Source organism: Colias eurytheme, chromosome 9 (genome assembly GCF_061535395.1).
Source record: "Colias eurytheme isolate Ceu_HAF_F1 chromosome 9, ilColEury1 Martin Lab GWU primary, whole genome shotgun sequence".
Classification (NCBI taxonomy): Eukaryota; Metazoa; Arthropoda; class Insecta; order Lepidoptera; family Pieridae; genus Colias; species Colias eurytheme.
The window spans coordinates 11855924-11868474 of NC_142988.1; the positions used below are offsets into that span (position 1 = coordinate 11855924).

Genomic DNA, 12551 nt, shown 5'->3' on the forward strand with positions numbered 1-12551 from the left:
GCTAGTCTTAATACTATTATAAAGGCGAAAGTATGGATGTATGGATGTTTGTTACTCTTTCACGTAAAAACTACTGAACCGATTACAATGAAACTTAGCACACATATAGAGGATAATTTGGATTAACACAGGATAAATTTTATCCCGGAAATCCCATGGGAACGGGAACTATGCGGGTTTTTCTTTGACTACGCGGGCGAAGCCACTGGCGGAAACTAGTTTCTAATAAACTCATTATATGTTCCAGGCAAACTTCCGCATAATCATGGAAGTAGATTCTCACGTGACGTCACTGAACTTCGACATGGAGACCAACTCCACGAACCCGGAACAAGGCACCGACTTCGACAACGTGCGACATCTGCCCATAGGCGTAGTGATTAAAGCTGAGCTCTCTATTATTGGGTAAGTTCTTTTGAATTTAAAATTTATTTTATTTGACTGACCGGTTGGCTTGGTTGGTAGTGACCTTCCAAGCCAGAGCTCGTGATTTCGATTTCCACCCGGGGCAAATATTTGTGTAATGAACATAGAAGTTTGCTCTGTGTCTGGGTGTTAATTATTGATTTAAGTATATATTTAAAATTATATATGTATGTTTATCAGCCATCTGCTTTCCATAACATAAGCGAAAAGCTTAGTATAGGATCAGATCGTGCCGTGTGTGAAAAATGTCCCGAAAAAATATTTATTTATTTGATTGATGGTGGTATAGTCCTTGTCAGATCTTACAATACTTTGTGTTTATAATTTATGCTCTCAAAACATTTTTGAGAATTTTAATGACTGTCGACGCAATAATTTTTCTAAATCCGGCTCGAAGGACCAATAGTTAATATTGAAATTAATTCTCTTTCATCCCTAAGAATTTAAAATCTCTAGCATTTAATAGATGACTGTTAAGTGAAATATCGTCCACGACTTTAATCAAATACGATACCACAATAAGAAGTAACTGACAATAAAGCAATTATTTGATTTATCATATTATTATTTATTACCCTTACAGTACATCAGATCCTCCAGAACTCCATTACAACGCATCGCTATACGATTCTCAAGATCTAAAAGACGATACGAAACTTGGACCTCAAGTAATTCATAAATACAATATCAAAAACGAAGGTCCTTTCACTGTAGACGAGGCGGAAATATACATCATGTGGCCCTACCAGACCCTTACTGGTAAGTTATGTTCTTAATAAAATGTATAAAACAAATGTATTAATTTTTGAGGTATAAGTACGACAGTAGCGCGTAAGAATTTCAAAATATAAGAACAGCTTTTCTTATCAAAACCTTAAAAAACTTTTTTAACCTTTCAAAATATAACAACAGCTCTGCGTTTGCAGAGTGACAAGTCGCGCTGTAGTTTTGTGTGTGACTTGTGTGTGACACTCTTCATTTCAAAAATGGATTCTGACGGGGAAATATTTCTACAATAAAGTAGAAAAAAACAATGCACATAATTCCATCCAGTTTTTTTAGGGTTAATTAGGAATTTCCAAAATAAATCGTTCGGTATACAATTAGTTCATATTTATGTGCGCTAGCAACACTGGCTCATGACTCATCGTTGATTTAACAGTCTTTCTCGCTTCTGTTTATACTATGAAATTTTGCAGCAGCGCTACTGGCGCACTACTGAGTCACTCAAATGTGAAGCCGCTCTGAGCGTCAGGATACATGTTATTTCATTTTGTTTTATTTATTTATAAGACGTTAAATATTGTATTTATATAAATTTATAAAGAATATAAAAAATTCGATCACGAGGTGGGACTCGAACCCGCATCCCTTCACGCCAATCCGGGACGGATGCCTGACCAACTCAGCCACTCATGACCCGCCAGAGCAATCAAATTTATTCTATTCTTTCAGTTTTATGTGTCTAAGGGACACACCGCGCCGCAGCGCCATTTATTGATTAACAACCATCTCAAACAACACGAAACATTTTTCAATGAATACAATATTGTTACAATGGAACACGACCTCTTTGTTGAATTTGATATTTTTAGTTTTATGGCATTCAAATGCTTTATAAATATGAATTTATAAAGAATTAGCGGTCCGCCCCGGCTTCGCCCGTGGTACATATTTCGCAATAAAAGGTAGCCTATGTTCTCTCTCAGGGTCTAAAGATTGTCTGTGCCAAATTTCATCAAAATCGGTTGAGAGGTTTAAGCGGGATAGCGTAACAGACAAACAGACAGACAGTTTGTTTTGCAATTTTAATATTATTAGTAGGGATAGTAGGGATAAAAAATGTGTTTATGTTAAATATTGTGTTTTCCAGGAGAAAATCTCCTGTACATGTTGGTCCAGCCGCAGTGGGTGGGCGCGCTGCAGTGCGACGCGGCGCGGCACGTCAACCCGCACAACCTGTTCGTGCAGAACCCGTACGCCTTCCTGCTGGCCAAGGAGAAGGACGGTCAGTATATATAACCTGCTGTACATGCTAGTCCAGCCGCAGTGGGTCGCGGCGCGGCACGTCAACCCGCACAACCTGTTCGTGCAGAACCCGTACGCCTTCCTGCTGGCCAAGGAGAAGGACGGTCAGTATATATAACCTGCTGTACATGCTAGTCCAGCCGCAGTGGGTCGCGGCGCGGCACGTCAACCCGCACAACCTGTTCGTGCAGAACCCGTACGCCTTCCTGCTGGCCAAGGAGAAGGACGGTCAGTATATATAACCTGCTGTACATGCTAGTCCAGCCGCAGTGGGTCGCGGCGCGGCACGTCAACCCGCACAACCTGTTCGTGCAGAACCCGTACGCCTTCCTGCTGGCCAAGGAGAAGGACGGTCAGTATATATAACCTGCTGTACATGCTAGTCCAGCCGCAGTGGGTCGCGGCGCGGCACGTCAACCCGCACAACCTGTTCGTGCAGAACCCGTACGCCTTCCTGCTGGCCAAGGAGAAGGACGGTCAGTATATATAACCTGCTGTACATGCTAGTCCAGCCGCAGTGGGTCGCGGCGCGGCACGTCAACCCGCACAACCTGTTCGTGCAGAACCCGTACGCCTTCCTGCTGGCCAAGGAGAAGGACGGTCAGTATATATAACCTGCTGTACATGCTAGTCCAGCCGCAGTGGGTGGTAATGATAATAAAAGTGGCTTTCACTTTGCGATCAATGATGCGAAGTAATGATTATGTAGAGTCTATAGCCTTTCTCAATAAATGGGCTATCTAACACCGAAGGAATTTTTCAAATCGGACCAGTAGTTCCTGAAATTAGCGCGTTCAAACGAACAATAGTATAGATTGTTTTAATGTGAGATTTTATATTAGTGCATGCGAATGTTTTGTTTAGAATAAATATAACAAACATTCCTGTTCATTTTTTAAATATAATAATTGACTAAAGGAAGTTTTTTGCATGATTCATGTTATAATTGATAATATTCTTGTGATTTACTTGTGATTTATTTGTTCGCATATAAATGTCTTGGAACATGTAGTAAATACTATATTTGTTTTGTTTACAGCTATGATGAACAGTGACTTATATTCGGCTGCTCAAGTTGGTGAAGCTGGAACCTACTATGGACAAAGTAAGTGCACCAATTTCTTATTTATAACGGTAATTAAAACGCCTGTAATTATAATTATTTTTTGTGCCAAGTTACTAAAGTTTAAATTAATATTTCAACAGAATACTGGGAAGAAAATTATTCAGGTGTTATAGGTGGATCTCAAGCAGGCGGTGCTCAAGCTGGTGGTGCTCAATATGGAGCAGCAAGTGGCCAATTTTCTACCCAAGGACATTCCAGTCAAACTGGTCAATACGGTCAATCTGCTCAAAGTGGTGCTCAATTTAGTCAGAGCGGTGGCCATGTTAGTCAGGGTGGTGCTAAATTCAGTCAAAGTGGCAGTCAGTTTAGTCAGAGTGGTGGCCAAGTTAGTCAAAACGGTCAAGTTCACGGTAGTCAATTCAGTCAAGGAATGTCTAGTGGTCACTCTGGTGGTAGCTCTGGTGCAGTTGGCGGTCAAGGAGGAATACACACATACAACCGTACCTGGACAAGTGAAGATAACTTGAGCGTCGAAGAGCGGGAAGCACTAAGAAAGAACTTGGAAGTACTCGCCAAAAATCCCAATTATCAAACTGGCCGTGGTTTCCAAGGATCGCAAAGTGAAAGCCACTTTTATCAAGGCCAGGGACAGGGACAGGGTCAAGGCCAGGGTAATTACGGAAGCGTGAACTACGGACAAGCGCAAGGAGGTTATCAAAGCCAGGGTAATTACCAGGGTCAAGGTTATGGCCAGAAAGTTTACGTATCTGGTGGTCAAGAATTTGAAGGTGGTTTTGACAAGGATGGTCGTATTGTGCGAGTGAAGAATCGTACTGTGATCTATGATTCGAACCACAACATCATATCGCAGACGGAGACGAGCACGGAGTACGGATCGCTGGGCCATGAGGGTGAAGCTGGTAGCTCGTTTAATACGTGAGTATTTTAAAATTCATAATTGTACTAGTTATTAAAATTTTGTTAAAATATACAGTCATAGTCACAGTGGTCAAAATAATATTGATTTTATTTCTTATTTTCTCAATTTTGTGAAAAAATAATATAATAAAGAAGAACATAATAAAGCAGGTAACTTAATCAGATTTTAGACATGCCGAAATTCAATAATCTTGTCGTAGATTACAAATTACAAAAAAAATACGACACACAATAAAAAAATAATTTTACAAAAAAAAAAAGAAATAAACAAACTATTTCGTTTGAATGAATGAATAAATTAAAATTTAATTAATAAAGTTTAATTTTAAATACTTATTCTGGTTTTTCAGCTACCTCAACAACCAAGGAAGTAACTCTGGTTCCTCGCAAGGCTTCATCCACGGCTCGTGGGCGACCACTGAAACTGTCAACCCGAATATCATGAACGTCGGCTCTGCTTCATTTGGAGGTAATATTCACTTATAATAGGTACCACAAGAGCTTCAAAATTATCGGGTATTTTCCGATAGGTTCGTTGCAAACAAATGAAGGAGTCAAGTTCTTAGTCAAGGTTAAAAAAACACGAGCGCGAAGCGCGAGTGATTTTTCCTAAAAAACTTGACGACTTTATTTGTTTGCAGGGAACCTTGAGGGAAATGCCAGATAATTTTGAAGCTCGTGTGGTATTCGGGGGATTATTTTTCCGTCCCAAATGTCGGCCAATAATTTCACAATTGAATTGAACCTGTCAGTTTGACGTCAACGACCAGAGAAAATCTTCAAAAAATTATCAGTATAATACCATGTAGGTTGTACCACGTGACGTCGAATGGTGCAATTCTATTGGTCGATATTTGGGTCGGAAAAATAATCATTAATATACTCGTATGTAAAATACACGATATGACAATATGATAAAAGACTAAAACAATATCAACATTTTTCATTTTTGAACACTTTTACTGCAATACATGCATAAATATTTGACACAAATAAAATAATAGAAGAAACTTGCTGCACTAGCATTCTTTGAAAATATTGTAAAATAGTCTATTTATTTAAGAATTTCCAACAAAGGATACAGATTACACATATTACAGCTTATTTAAATCCATGGTCTGCTGTACCTAATTACAGGAAATTACAGCGTTAAATTTTAATTTCAATTACATATTCAATTATAATTCGTCAATTTATTTTAAGTATAATGAAATAAATTTTTCCAGCTATTAAATTTATTTTATGTTTATATTTCTTCTAGGTGGCTCTGACGTCACAGTAGTAGGAGACGAAGACGAAGACAGACTCGAAGGATTCGGCGCGTACGCAGCTCAGAACTCAAACAATGAATTCAAAGTTGGCATGGCTGATGTTACCGGTGCTGTTAACTCTGGGCAAAGACAAGGCTTCCAAAGTGGGGGTGGGTACCAAAGTGGTACTAGGTACCAAAGTGGTGCTCAAAGTGGGGCTCAAAGTGGTGGGTTCCAAAGTGGAGGTTATCAAGGAAGCATGGGCGGTAGAGCTTATGGAACTAGCGGAGGATACTCGTATTCTTCAAGATCAGGTGAGATAATAAACATTTGAATTTTTAACTCTTGTTGTCATTATACTCAATTTTTTTTATCAAAATAATTATAAATACAAATTTACTTATTGTGAAAAGGACACTTAAAGATTCTAGAATAAAAATTCAAGAAGTAGTAGAAATTTCGCAACATGAAACATATTGTTTGTGTTTTATGTTTTTAAAGTTAAATGATCGTTTTAATTTCCAGGCGGCCATTCTTACTCCCGATCAGGCGGTGGTTTCAGCTCATCGTCTGAACAACGACACGAAAGCACAAGACGCCGGCGACAAGATGAGGTATATAGTCCTTTTTAGATTTATTTATTTGTTCTATTCCAGTTAAAATTTTAACTTACAGCTTCGGCTGCGTAAAAATTTGCACAATTTTGTTATACTATTCATACGAATTTTCCCATATTTCACCATTTTTTTTCAACTACAAGAAATAGCCTGTGTTGTTCAAGGTTCTAAAAATCTTGCTACATTAAATTTCTGTAGTTTGTGTCTCTTTGCTCGATTTTATATCAGATTTGCTTACTTTGGCTTTATTGCATTAAATATGTAATCATTTACTTTTTACTATAAATATGAGAATTGGCATATTAAGATCTGTTTTATTATATCTGCATACTTACTGATTATTTCTGATCTGGATTTAAATTGTATTTTAATTGCTCCTGGGTCAATCTGGATGGCCAATTATTCTACCCTGTATCTTTATAATATTATAAATGCTAAAGTTTGAATTTGTTTGTTACTTCGAAACGCAAAAAGTGCTAAACCGATTTTCGTAAAATTTGCCACACATGTAGCGGGTAACATGAATAGCTTTTATCCTAAAAATCCCATGGGAACAGGAATTATCAGAGTATTTTTTGACTACGATGGCGGGAAAAAAGCTCATATTAAATAATTGCCCCCAGGTGGACCCATCCCTAATGGAGATGCTCCGTCGCTGCGAGGAGAAGTACAAGTGCGAGGTGGTGCGCTGTCGCACGGGCCGGCTGCTCAAGGGGCAGGAGGTGTGGCTCGCGTTGAGAGCCAGGATTAACGCTACTGTGCTCAATGAGGTTAGTTTGGAAATAGAAATTGTTTTTAGTATTATTGACGTGACGTCTTATAATTCGATAGAGCCGGCTGCACGCACGAAAAAACATGACTCATGCGGCGTTACCTCGCTCTGAGGCGTTCCGTTAGGTTTGAAGTGCAAGCGAGAGCGCGGAACGAGCGACAAAGAAGCACAATCGGACGTTGTCACGTTCAACTATCGTCAGTAAACCGACTTTACAGACAACCAATTTTTTTCTTAAAACATAACTCGATTGAAAATTTTTTAGATTCATTCAATATTATTTCATTTATCAACATTTTGTAATTCATTTGAAAAATTATCGTAAACGAATGCATTGAATCTCTTTTTTTTATTAAATAAAGTATTCATGTACATTTAAATTACATTATTCACATACAAATTGTATAACAAAGGCCCAAACTGAGATCCTTGGGGAACTCCCGTTGGAATCGAACTTTTACAAAAACTTTTTTTTTGAAACCTTTGAATCTTAACAAGTCGAGTACGATTTCGGGAATGCGATCCATATAGGATACTTGGATACCTATGTAAAATATAATATTTTCTAGCAAAATCTCATGGTCAAATAAATCTAACGCTTTGCTAAAATCTGTACATACAGCATATACTTTACGGCCACAATTTTACGTGTTCTATCAATGGTTTCTAAAATACTGTACTGTTGTATTTGATTTTTTGGTTTGACATTGAAATGCTTTATAAATATAAACGTATAATCACGGATGATCGAATTCTTGCCTTTATACATTATTGAACCTTATTGTACTGTTGACTATAATTTTTTGCTTTTACGGCATGGAAATGCTTTAAAAAAATAAATTTATATCACGGATCGAATTTCCTTTATAAATTATTGTATTCACAGATATCCGCGGAACACGCAGTAAAGCTATCCACTCTAGCCGCTACTCGTGTCTCCCGTCTATCCCTGGCGGGTGCGGGCAAGCGGGAATGGCGTTCAGCAGAAGCACACACACAAGTGTCTCCTCGCTTGGAGCGCGCGGGCGGCGCCGTGCCGCTGTGGGTCATCGTGCTCGCTGCGGTGCTGGGCGCGCTGCTGCTGCTGCTGCTCGTGCTGGCGCTGTACAAGGTGAGTGGGGAGCTGGTAATGGCGTTCAGCAGAAGCACACACACAAGTGTCTCCTCGCTTGGAGCGCGCGGGCGGCGCCGTGCCGCTGTGGGTCATCGTGCTCGCTGCGGTGCTGGGCGCGCTGCTGCTGCTGCTGCTCGTGCTGGCGCTGTACAAGGTGAGTGGGGAGCTGGTAATGGCGTTCAGCAGAAGCACACACACAAGTGTCTCCTCGCTTGGAGCGCGCGGGCGGCGCCGTGCCGCTGTGGGTCATCGTGCTCGCTGCGGTGCTGGGCGCGCTGCTGCTGCTGCTGCTCGTGCTGGCGCTGTACAAGGTGAGTGGGGAGCTGGTAATGGCGTTCAGCAGAAGCACACACACAAGTGTCTCCTCGCTTGGAGCGCGCGGGCGGCGCCGTGCCGCTGTGGGTCATCGTGCTCGCTGCGGTGCTGGGCGCGCTGCTGCTGCTGCTGCTCGTGCTGGCGCTGTACAAGGTGAGTGGGGAGCTGGTAATGGCGTTCAGCAGAAGCACACACACAAGTGTCTCCTCGCTTGGAGCGCGCGGGCGGCGCCGTGCCGCTGTGGGTCATCGTGCTCGCTGCGGTGCTGGGCGCGCTGCTGCTGCTGCTGCTCGTGCTGGCGCTGTACAAGGTGAGTGGGGAGCTGGTAATGGCGTTCAGCAGAAGCACACACACAAGTGTCTCCTCGCTTGGAGCGCGCGGGCGGCGCCGTGCCGCTGTGGGTCATCGTGCTCGCTGCGGTGCTGGGCGCGCTGCTGCTGCTGCTGCTCGTGCTGGCGCTGTACAAGGTGAGAGGGGTGGTAGAGATGGACTTGAGGATACTGCGAGCCCACTGGGGCAGTATAGCTTCTGCAAGATGGAAAATGACCGGTTTGAGAATGTTGCGAGAGCCCGCTGGGGCCGTATTGTGTAGTATACCCGTGCTGCTGCTGTAGAAGGTGAGTGGAGAGGTGGTAAAGATGGACCCGTGCTGCTGCTGTAGAAGGTGAGTGGGGAGGTGGTAAAGATGGACCCGTGCTGCTGCTGTAGAAGGTGAGTGGGGAGGTGGTAAAGATGGGCTTGAGGATGGTCATGTAGATGTATGAATGAATAAAATATACTTTATTGTATTGTTCCTACAAATATTGTAAATGCGAAAGTTTGTGAGGATGGATGTGTGTGTGTATGTTTGTTACTCTTTCACGCAAATACTATTGAACCGATTACAATGAAATTTAGCACACATATAGAATGTAACTTGGATAAACATATAGGATAGATTTTATCCCGGAAATCCCACGGGAACGGGAACTATGCGGGTTTGTCTTTGAAAACGCGGGCGAAGCTGCGGGCGGAAAGCTAGTAACAATATAATATAACACGATTTGTATTGTAATATTTTCGTAAAATTGGTCAATTTTTATGACTACTCGATTGTCCATCAATAATATAGCAGATTAGTTCATATGCTAATTTACAATTTACATGCCCAGTAAAAATACCACATATTTTTTTTGATAATATTCTTCTTTCCACAGTGCGGCTTCTTCAAACGCAACCGTCCGTCCGACCACGCTGAGCGCCAACCCTTGAACGGTCGCGACGAACACCTTTGATATCCGACCACCGACCTCGGCCTCGCTACCGACGCCACTACCGACACTCGCGACACCGACACTCGCGACACTACCGACACACATGACACTACCGACACACATGACAGTGACTCTATCTCCGACAGACGCGCTTCATACAGTTCGTCCACAGACGCGGCGAGTGACGTCACAAGCCACGACACTACCAGCATGGATCGCTACTGACAGAAACCAATTATTATCAAATTCTAAGTGTGTGCAGTGTTAAAAGTACTGTGAAACGATTTGTGAAAGTAATAAAGAACTTAGTAGTTGTAGTGTTTTGCTTAAAAAAATTGATTTCGTCAATTTTCACATAGAGCTAAGAAAATTTAGAAGTCGCACAATTATATTTTCGACCACCTGTGTCGGTGTGTGTTTGTAAAATAATTCGAATAGGTAATGTATATAATAATTATAATTACAAAAAAAAATCCTTAAATATTTTTATTTTAAAAATATTTCAAGGGACGATAAATATTTAAAAATTATACTAACTTAACTAGTCACGAATAGATGATCACGCGGTATCCACGTGGGTCCGGCATGTGTTGAATTATGTGATCTATGTTGTAATGTTTAGGTGTATTTTTGCTTGATGCTGGATTATGAATGTCGTTTTTTATAAATAAATTATATAAAACGAACTCTATATTAAAATAAATTGAGATGTTTTCATTGCATGTTGATAATGGAATATTATTAAATAAATTAATATAAAATATACATTAAATATGTTTTTTTCAAACAGGGTTTCAATTTAATTTTTGAAATCGAGCGCATATAAAATATGCAAACTATCGCTTTCTCACTCTAACATATTGATACAATGCATTGAAAGAGCGAGATGGGAGTACTGAGCTATAACTTCTATTAACACTATTATCATCAAGCAATGAAACTATGTATTAGTTTTCTAATTATATTTGTATACTAATAGAAACATTGATTTAAAATTAACTTTTTGGAAGGCATTTTAATTAAATTTTTATTTTTTATCATTGGCTCTACAAAAATATATTATTTTTAAAATGATTTAGTGAGGCAGTCTATTTGTTTATAAATATGCATTAATTGAAATGTTTTTGTAAAAATAGTAACATTTATTTGAGAAATATTTTTAGTCAAACTTTTTTATTGTATTCTATAATATTCTATAGATGTAGAGCTTATGCAATTATATTATTATATAGTTTATTAAATATTGAAATGGTGGTAATAAATACATAATCAGTAATTATATAAAATTGAGAGCTTGTAGAGCAATAAAAATAGTAATTTGAAATAAGTAAAAATATCATATTATAGTCAATTGTCGAATGTAATTAGTGCCTTGTAACAAATAATTTTGTTTATAAAAATTACTGAAAAATATATAAAAAAAGGGCAGACAATGTAATGCTAGTTTCAATAGTATGAATAAAAAAGTTGTGCCTTCTAAAAACTGCCAGTTAATCTGTAATATAATTAATGTAAATAAATAGGATTTTTATTTCTTTTTGTAACATTTTTTCACAGACTCTGTAAAGATTTATTTAAAGTATTATAGTACTTAATTATTTTAAGACGAATCTTCGATAAAATTTTAGGCCGTATATCAAAAATACCAAAATTATTTTTGTTTCTAGAACAATCTTTCTGTGGAAAAATTAAATATTATTTATTTAGTATAGGACATTGTTATTTTATTATAATATTAATTAATTAAATATTTATTTTACGTAACTTTATTAATAATTCCGCTTCTACTTATAAGTTAAATGAAATAAACTGAAGAATGTGGATGCCATAATATGTACATGTAATAAAATTGGGTTGTCTCGGTAACTTGCATTTACCAAAAAGAATGAACTGTAATTACATTTTTTGTTTTTAATCATTTCTGTTTTTCATTTCTGTATCCTTTTCCATAATCCATTCTACTATACATATTATATTTATCTAGTTCCTAAGCTCACGGTCTGTTGAGATTAAATAGGAATTTTATAAAAAACCTAGTAAATGTTTGAAAAATGGTAATAAAGGTAAAAAAAATATTATTTCTCTTTCACTCAAAAATGACTAGACCGATTTCTATGAAATTTGCTATGCTTATGTCAGTGCATTACACAGGCAAATTTTAGCTACGTATATCATCTTTGTAAACTGTCTAGATGTAATAAAATCTAGACAGTTTACAAAGGTAAAAACAGGTAATTCTTTATAATATGTTTCGACAAATACCCGTCTATCAATTGTAAGAATCACTATCCGTATGGATTGGCACAGAAGATAGATGAGCAACCAAATGCCAAACTTCGCACCGATTAAATTTACTTTACGGTGTACTGATGGCAAATAAAGAAATATTTTATTTACACTAATTTTGGTACTCTCAGGATAACTATTACATAATAATATGTTATTTGTGATTCTTAAATGAGTATGTTATGGAGACCGTCCTATGCTGCACACTCATTTGACCAACCACTGCAGGGTTCTTTAAAGAAACACAAAATAATTTAAAAAAATTCCAGCCGAACATAAAATAATCTGTTTAAGTACATAATATACAAAATTTTAAAACTTATGTACTACACAAAAAAAATTAAACAGGAATTATTCTGTGTTCGTAAACAACTGAACCGATTTCAAAAATTATTTCACAAGCGGCTACTTATTAATTCATTAGTTACATAGATATTAAATAATCCTATATTAAACACACACATACTACAAATATTTAGCACTAT

The 12551-nt window shown here is 38.4% G+C and overlaps 1 protein-coding gene across 4 annotated transcripts in view; it reads left to right on the forward strand.

The window, feature by feature from the left end:
• Positions 1-10811, forward strand: part of if (integrin subunit alpha inflated) — a 104664-nt gene extending 93853 nt beyond the window's left edge. For 3 of the 4 annotated variants that reach the window (XM_090105052.1, XM_090105054.1, XM_090105055.1), the window contains 10 exons: positions 248-405; positions 1010-1185; positions 2300-2434; positions 3494-3559; positions 3661-4456; positions 4810-4928; positions 5721-6023; positions 6235-6323; positions 6950-7096; positions 7985-8700. In XM_090105052.1, the coding sequence (XP_089961178.1) occupies positions 248-405; positions 1010-1185; positions 2300-2434; positions 3494-3559; positions 3661-4456; positions 4810-4928; positions 5721-6023; positions 6235-6323; positions 6950-7096; positions 7985-8527 (2532 nt within the window). In that variant the 3' untranslated portion in view covers positions 8528-8700. Of the gene's footprint in view, positions 1-247; positions 406-1009; positions 1186-2299; positions 2435-3493; positions 3560-3660; positions 4457-4809; positions 4929-5720; positions 6024-6234; positions 6324-6949; positions 7097-7984; positions 8701-9723 lie in introns of those variants that run through there. The other variant, XM_090105056.1, reaches the window with a different exon arrangement.
• The last annotated feature ends 1740 nt before the right edge of the window (positions 10812-12551 follow it).